The sequence below is a fragment of the Trichogramma pretiosum genome, unplaced genomic scaffold (assembly GCF_000599845.2).
Source record: "Trichogramma pretiosum strain Unisexual culture from Peru unplaced genomic scaffold, Tpre_2.0 scaffold50, whole genome shotgun sequence".
NCBI classification, from domain to species: Eukaryota; Metazoa; Arthropoda; class Insecta; order Hymenoptera; family Trichogrammatidae; genus Trichogramma; species Trichogramma pretiosum.
This window is the reverse complement of record NW_019640807.1, coordinates 1,240,588-1,249,316: the sequence shown is the minus strand read 5'-3', so window position 1 is coordinate 1,249,316 and position 8,729 is coordinate 1,240,588. Positions and strand designations below refer to the sequence as shown.

Genomic DNA, 8,729 nt, shown 5'->3' with positions numbered 1-8,729 from the left:
CAATAATGGCAAAGAAGCGCCACGACGACGAATCAGCAGCAAAGAAGATAGCCAGACTATGCTGACGAGACCGAGAATCACAAGCAGCGACCATTGGACGCTGCTGCTCAGCTGAAAAGCCAATTTTTTTCTCATGACCGGTACCACAGCGCACAGCTGCTCCCACGCAATAGTAGTCGTTACGTACGTCTGTATTGCATATCAATTATAAATTATAATATACGAGTCATCGATTTATACCAATTTTCCAATTTTCATCGTACCGGAAAAGTTGTATTTAGATTGTAAGTTAGATGAGCTCCACTAGCATAAACGTCCAGGTGACGCAACGAAATGATCTCTTGTACTGTGTCCGAGATCGAGTCGTTGTGCAACAGGTGACTGATATCCGAAACCGGAATCGAATCCAGCTCAACGCTGAAATTTAAATTGCGCTGAATCGTGGAAAGCAACTGGTCAACGAAGGCCTCGATTTTTTGCGAATCCCGGCTGTGCAAAGAATGGAGCGGATTTTGCACGAATCCAAAGCGTAGCTCGTGGCCGTGAAGATCGTTGAGTTTCGTGGGAAATATTATGCTCGATGAGTCAAGGGGTTGATTCGTATAAACACGCGTGAAGGGATTGTATTGGTGAATATTCAAGGCGTAGTCCACCTTGCGATGCATTATCTCGATTTTATGAAGATGCTTGGAGACACTCGACGAGATGCCGATAATTGTCACGTCGACTAATTGCTTTTGCCAAAATTTTTCCAATAAATCGAGGTAACTTCCCGTAAAGTTGGTGTTACGATTTAACATTATAAACAATACTCGAATTGGTGCTCGAAAATTCAACGTTAAACCCTTGAGATTTTTCACGAAACTTTCGTCGACGTCATCCTCTACCCCAACATAGAGAAAGAGGCTATTAGATTTTTGCAATAATACTGGCGCACTATCATCGTCGATGTCAATCCAGGTGCAAGGCAGTCGACTCACGAAACTCGAGTATATACAGTTTTCTATCTTTTCCGATGATTCGCTGCTCTTCTGGTGCTTTTGAAAGTCACCTCGATTCAAAAATAAAACCTGTTGAGCGTGAATCTGATCGACTAACGAATTTATCGGTAAGGAGTACTGAACACACGAATTCACGGAAACAATCATGACCAAGCACGAGCAATAAATTCGAATCAACTTCATTTTCATGCGACTGTCAGGTATACCGACTTAAAAAATAAATAAGGAAAAAATAAAGAGACGATGCAAGAAAAAATCAATGATGGTTTAATCGATTCGCCTTAACAGTAGGTTATTTGCACTGTGATTAGTAAAAGGTGTTACACGGAATTATCGCGTAAGTAGTCTAGGGTGTCAGGTGTGTAAATAGAAGCTCATTAAAATCATTAAGAATACAACGCGCAGGACACTACTTATAGTACCATGATTAACAAGTATTCAATTATGTATGAGACATTTCAGGTTAACTGACGCAGCGCGTCATTGTCGTTGTGCGGCTCAAATAAGTGAACACTTGAAAATTAACAAAATGTATTCATAAAATTCCGCTTTCCAATTATGAGTTTGGTAGTTAATGTTTAGTTTTTCGGATGAAAAAAGAAAAATGATCGAAAAATGTGACTACGCCATTGAAAAGCTGAAGTAAAAACATTGAAATTATGAATTATTTTTTGATACTTTTCGATAGAGTAAGAAATTAAACGATTTTGCTTATTGGAGCCAAACCCTTGTTTGACCTCATGTTTTCTTTTGCACTGAACTTGTAATTTTGATAAATTATTCGACACTAAATAATATGACTCTTTGTTCGAAGTCAAAAGTCTTCCCCTCGTACTTTGTTGTTCGTTAGGCTGCAACAATCTTTTCTCGAATTTCTCACTTCTCTTTATCGTATAACTTCTGTAAATTCTTAGAAGTAATGTATCACTATACAGCCAACATACCTTACTGACGCAGCGTCGTCGAGTCGTTTCATTTCACCGATAAAAACACTATGTGTTTATTTTACGAAAGGGTTTTGAATATACATACTCGAGATTCAACGCATTTCGCCTTTTACCGTCGAACGAATCGACAAAGAAACAAATTGGCGCGCACTCGTTTTTCCTTCTCCCGCTTTCAAATCAGCCGCGGCAGCACAACACACACACACTAACACACACACGAACATTTCTACCGAGGCGAGCTGACTCATTGCGCGGTGAATACATGTATAGCCGTTTGGTCGCTGCAGCAGTCAAGCAAATATTTCTGCTCGACGGGTCGTGCCTTGCGCGAAACAAGCGACTACCTGTCAATTACGTAGTTGATCGTAATATCGGAAATTTCGTTTCTCCGATACGGTTCGTCATCTTGGACGCCTGGACCGATGGTTTTTTCGTGAGTACTCATTTTTACCTACCTATCGATCGCCGTATTATGACAACGTTCGAGGCGAATTTTAACGTTAAATGTCGCTGCGAAAATTTTGCACATAGGTTATGGCTCTTTGTTTTGGAAGGAGCGTCGAAACTACTTGTCGTTTTTGTGACCGATCGTTTCAATTTTTACATTTTTTTTTTTTCAGAGTGCTGTGATTTATTTTTACCGATCGATTGACACATTATAAAGATTCTTCGAAGAAAATTTTAAATATGTCGCATAAACACAGAGGAAAAGGAGCCTACAGTAAACATGGCAGAAGAGGTAATTGACTCGTATAAAAAATTATGACTTGGCTTAATGCAATGCAATATAAACGAATAATGAGTTTTCTATCTATTTTTAATGTAAACCTTGATAATATATTGCAGAAACTGATGACTTTCATCTATATGAAGGCTCAACTTCTGATAAATCAAGAGGACGCAAAGACAAGAGCGCAAAAGACAGAAGTCCTCACCGCAAAGATAAACAAAGTCACAGTGGTCCAAGCCATCCACCAGGATTAAAAGGCAAAGAAATAGGTTTATATTATAGGGATAAACAAAAGGCCAAAAATGCCAGGAAGGATGATACAGTTACCTTGAAGCTACATCCTAGTACAGAAAGGCAAATTAAAGACTTAATAGACGTTCCAAAAAGTTCCTACGATAAGCATTTTAATCTTAAGGATGTTGGTGATGATACTAGTTTTGAATCTAGATATAATCACATAAATGAATCTCAATTTAAAAAGAAATTCTTGAGTATAATAACTGGTACTCTGAATGAAAATCTGGAAAAAGCTTTAGCTGAAAAATCCAAATTAGTTAGAAATGAAAGATTAGATATACAGTTACTAGATGAATTAGCTGAGCAACAAGCCCAACCTAGGTATAAAAAAATGATGGAATTTCGTATGAAATTACCAGCTTACGAAAAGAAGCAAGACATAATAAATTTATTAAGTTCTAATCAAGTTATTTTAATTAGTGGTGAAACTGGTAAGAACATCATTTATTAATTTATTATTGATACATCTATTAATTTGATAATTTTTAAAATTGAAAAGGTTGTGGAAAGACAACACAAGTGGCCCAATTTCTTTTGGACTATGAACTCGAATGTGGAAGAGGTAGCACAACGAATATTATATGCACACAACCTCGAAGAATTTCAGCTGTGTCGGTGGCTGAAAGAGTTGCTGCAGAAAGGGCAGATAGACTTGGAAATTCAGTTGGATATCATATTCGTCTGGAACGGTATGCAAGTTTAATAAGTAATAACACCAATAAATAAATATCAGTAAGATATTGAATTGAATAACATTCTATTTCTATACAGAAAATTAGCAAGACCTTATGGCAGCGTCACATTTTGTACTACAGCTATGTTATTACAATTCTTACAAATGGATCCTGCATTGAAAAATTATTCTCACATAATTTTAGATGAAATTCATGAACGTAGTACCCAAAGTGACTTCATCATTACTTTATTAAAACAAATTTTACCCAGGGTAAGAAAGTTACATACTATTTGGCATTTAAAAATAAGAACAGGAGTTAATTTATGTTCGATTGCAGAGACCTACTCTCAAGCTTATACTGATGAGTGCCACGTTAAATTCTGAGCAATTTTCAAAATATTATGACAAATGTCCAACTTTGCACATCCCAGGATTTACATATCCAGTAGAAGAATATTACTTGGAAGATGTACTACATCTCACAAAGTAATAAATTTATAACTAAAAGTCTCAGAACACACATAATTTTAAATATTCTTTTCAGTTTCAAATTTGAAGAAAATATTGTATATACTAATGGAAAAAAACGCATGAAAAAACAAGAAGCGGCAAACGACACTTTTGAAAAATTCATTGGGCCTTATATTAGACAGTTGCAACATACAGTAAGATATTTTCGATATTATTAAAAGTAAAGTTTTTTCCTTTAAGAAATAGTGAAAAAAAAATTATTTCAGAAAAAGTATCCGCAAAGAGTTTTGGATCAGTTAAAAAATCCAAAAAGCGAAGAACTCTCGATTGATCTCGTCTTTGAATTAGTGAGGCACATTTGCTCACAGAGAAATAATCCTGGAGCAATTTTAATCTTTCTACCCGGCGTGATGGATATCACTAAATTGCATAGGCAGATGCAAGATAGTCATTTCTTCCCCTCGAGTAATTATTTAAAATTATGGCAAAAATTCAAAGTTCTTGAAACTTAATACTCATCCCAAATTATTTGATTCACAGGCAGGTACGATATATACCCGCTGCACTCGAGGATGCCTACCATAGACCAGAAGCGCGTGTTCCAAGTACCGCGCAACGAGGTGCGCAAAATAATCATCGCCACCTCGATCGCGGAAACGTCGATCACGATCGAGGACGTCGTCTACGTGATCGATTGCGGCAGAACGAAGCTTACCAATTTCCAAGTGAAGAATAACTTGGACACATTGGACTCGGAATGGATCAGCGAGGCGAACGCCCTGCAACGCAAGGGACGTGCTGGCAGGTAATGCAATCGGCAATTCAAGTGATTTGTGTTGTTGAATCGTCGAATAATAATTTTAAAATCATTGCGCAGAGTCAAAGCTGGAATCTGCTATCATCTTTACACGAAATGCCGAGCCGCTGCCTTCGACAAGTATCCTCTACCGGAAATGTTGAGAACGCGCTTGGACGAAGTCATATTGCAGGTGAAAATTCTCCAGATCGGCAAAGCTGACAGATTTTTAGCCAGTATGATGGACCCGCCAGAAGCCAAGGCGATCGATCTCTCGCTCAAATTATTGCGCGAACTCAATGCCCTGGACGAGAAGGAGAACCTCACTCCATTGGGCTATCACTTGGCTCGTTTGCCTCTCGACCCCAGAACAGGTAAACAATAGCGTTCGCTACCGATCTGCCGTTTTAAAATACGTAATACGATTTTGTTTTTTTTTTTTTTTAACTTTCTCATCACGCGCCGCTCGTCCTTCTTCTTTTGCGCAGGCAAAATGATAATTTGGGCAGCCATGTTCTCGTGCATCGATCCGGTCTTCTCCATAGCCGCCAGTCTGTCGTTCAAGGACGCCTTCTACTGTCCCATGAACAAGGAGGAGGAGGCGCGCAAGAAGAAGCTCGAACTGGGCCAGAATCAGTACAGCGATCACATCGCCCTGGCCGAGGCGCTGAGCACCTACGAGGAGCTGAGCTCGCAGCCCGGCAACGCCGCCTACAGCTTCTGCCGTAGGTACTTTCTGTCCTGGAACACGCTCAAGCTGCTGTCGGACATGAAGCAACAGTTCGCCCGCTACCTGTGCGAAATGAAATTCTTGGCCAACAGCAATCCGAAGGACGGCTCGGCGAATACCAATTCGCTAAACAAGTCCCTCGTCAAAGCCATTGTCTGCGCCGGCTTGTATCCGAACGTGGCCATTGTCAAGTGAGTCTCTCTCTCTCTCGGGCGCTCTTGCGAAGCGTGAATATAAAATAAGCTGAAACTCATTGCTTAATTGACGAACGGTGTGTCGTGTTTCTTTTCATGTTCTACGCAGAGGGGTCACGAAAGGCGGCGTCAGATGCGTGACTACGGAAGAAGAGAAGGTGAAATTGCACATATCCAGCATAAACGATAAAGCGCGCTCGTTTCCGAGTCCTTATCTCACTTACTACTTAAAAAGAAAGTCCACGGGAATTTTCTTGTTCGATACGACTTGCGTAAGTCCCTGGGCTTTGCTTTTCGCATCTCCTAATGCAAATGGCGCGATAAGTAAGAGTTTATCTTTTGATTTTTTCGTTTCGCCGTATCGCTCGTTATAATCAGCATTAACGTTTTATGATTGTAAATTTTTTCAGGTTCAAAAAGTAATAAGAGCATAATCAAACTAGGTCCTATGCTGCAATTTAATTGCGAGTCAGGCACTGCGCATATATTTCAGGTAAGAACTTCCGTCTACGTTATCCGATTCCGTCTCAATTTATACAGATAATTAATAATCGCATTATTTTCTCGCAGAAATTGCACAAAAAGCTCGACGCTTTATTAGAGAATAAAATTAATCATCCAGGAACCATCGACTGGAACAGTAACGAGGGTAATATTTTAAGGTACGATTAGATATGTTTCCGCGCATACTGCGAATTAGTAAAGATATTTTTAATTTGAAAAATGCATAATTTGTGGAATTTCAGGGCTATCATCCTGCTTTTATCAGTAGGCGATGAGAACATGGGCGTAGATTCCGGACGTTACGATTACTCCGTAACGTACGACGAAAATAGTGCATCCGATCTCGACGATTAGATTGAGTTATTGGAAGCGTATCGAAAGAAGAAAGGGAGAACAAAAATCTGTATTATTATTTTTGTAGAAAATAAGCTCGAACTTTTACTCCGTTCATACATTGTTACGAGTATTGTTGTCAGGCGCTTAATGGGGGTTCAACGATTCTACGAGTATTCGAAAATAAAAATAATTTTTCACTAAAACGCCAGAGATCGAGGAATTCATTTTTGTGCTTCGGATATAATGGGACATATTTTATCATATTATATGCATTGTATATATTTAGTTGCTGCGGCTGCGTGAAAACGCGTCACTGCCCGCTCGGCCGCGCCAAAAGCAAAATAACTGCAAGTGCTCGCGAAGAAAGCGCATATATATAATGTTACACACGTGTGTGCGTACGGGCTAGTCGTGCACATACACACGCATATGTATCGTTTTGTAAATTATAAAAGAGAAAGACGGATGTTTTCCTCTTGCACGGAGCCCCCGGCGCAGCGATACGCGCTCGAGTCAGCTCGCGCGACTGCTGTGCGTGTATATCTGCGCTCGCGGGGCCGGTCTTTATTATAGGCACGAGTGTAATATAGCGAGAGAGCTTTGAGACGCGTAGAGCTCTCCGCGAACGCGATGATAAGGAAAGAGCCTCGCGCGCGCGAACGAACTAACGCTTGGCAGGCAGCCGGGCGCGCGCACACATACGCGGGAGAAAGTTGATAACCTCAGACGCAAACAATGTGTTGTACTTGTTTCTCTCGACGTTGACCGCTGCCTGTGTAGCTACTCCAAGGCGCCGTTCATCTATCACACACAATATAAAGTTACGATTTTGTTTTTCTCATCGAGAGAGTCAACATTATTACGCGACGACTCCTCGTTTTTTTTTTTTTTTTTTTCATCGAACGAAAAGCCTCGACGACGATGGTGTGCATAATGTATAACGCGCAGCAGCAGAGTTTCCGCGCGTAATTCTTATCGTGTATAATGTTTACGCTATGTGTCACCCTGCCCCTTTCTCATCGGACGATTTTATAGGCAAATATATATCTATAATAATAAAACGCGCGTATTATTACTATACACTCGCTCTCTCTCTCTCTTTCTCGGCCTCCTCCGCACTCTGGGCATATGATGCACGTCCAGCAGAGTGAGAGGTGTTATCGCCTCGCAGGCATACATACACATTTTATTATTATCATTATTATTATTATCATTGTACACGCGTTTATATGCATGTATGTACGTACGTTCGCTCCGTCCAACTAGATGACAATTGTCGCTCGTGTACGAGCATGTACGAAAAAAAAAACATTAATAATTACACACAGCGGTCTGTAATACGTGTCGCCGTTTGCGAGAGAGAGAAAGAGCGAGAGTCTGCGTATATATTATACATATACGCCGCTGTTCCTCCGCAGAGCGCAACGAACCCGCGTAATATGTACACACATACGCGCACTGCCTGCACCGATACACGCAGCGCAGCTTACGTCGTGATTGTGCCGCAGTTACGATCTGTTGCGCGCGTACGTATACGCATACGTGCGCTTTAATGTATATTATGTACATCTACTGTGTTTATAAGGGAGCCTCTCGCTCGCTTTGACTCTTTGCGAATCAATTGCGAAGGGACATGTATGCGGAGGAGCATTTAGCTCGCTACGGTGCAAACGAGGCGTAATGAGCGTTCGTTGGGTGCGTGTGTGTATTTGCGCGTTGGCAGAGACGAACGAACGAACGAACGAAGGCAATGGGAAAGCGCATCGAGAGAGAGAGAAAAAAAAACACGAAATTGACAACGATAATCGCATTTCCTGCGTAAGTGTATTGCGCGCATCGCGTCTATATAGATGTAATATATCGTTCGCGTATATTTACAGAGACGGCTATACACCGTCGTTACCGCGGCGATGATGTGTCCCTTAGATATATCGCGTTTTATCGAAGCTCCGTCGCGAACGCGTGTAAATCGTCGGCGGTGAGTCGCGCGGACACGTGATGATTTAATTTTTGTTGAATTTTATGCGTATCTCAAATCGGTGAGATT

The 8,729-nt window shown here is 40.7% G+C and overlaps 1 protein-coding gene across 1 annotated transcript; it reads left to right on the top strand.

Moving 5' to 3' along the window:
* The first annotated feature begins 2,231 nt into the window (after positions 1-2,231).
* LOC106649380 (ATP-dependent RNA helicase DHX36) lies at positions 2,232-6,885 on the top strand. Its single transcript, XM_014366751.2, has 15 exons — positions 2,232-2,381; positions 2,569-2,687; positions 2,795-3,406; positions 3,475-3,664; positions 3,747-3,921; positions 3,989-4,137; positions 4,196-4,316; positions 4,389-4,587; positions 4,663-4,927; positions 5,000-5,292; positions 5,407-5,839; positions 5,952-6,166; positions 6,253-6,335; positions 6,413-6,504; positions 6,589-6,885. Exons 2-15 carry the CDS (start codon positions 2,636-2,638, stop codon positions 6,698-6,700), a joined length of 2,991 nt encoding a protein of 996 aa, XP_014222237.1. The 5' UTR covers positions 2,232-2,381; positions 2,569-2,635; the 3' UTR covers positions 6,701-6,885.
* Positions 6,886-8,729: the final 1,844 nt, after the last annotated feature.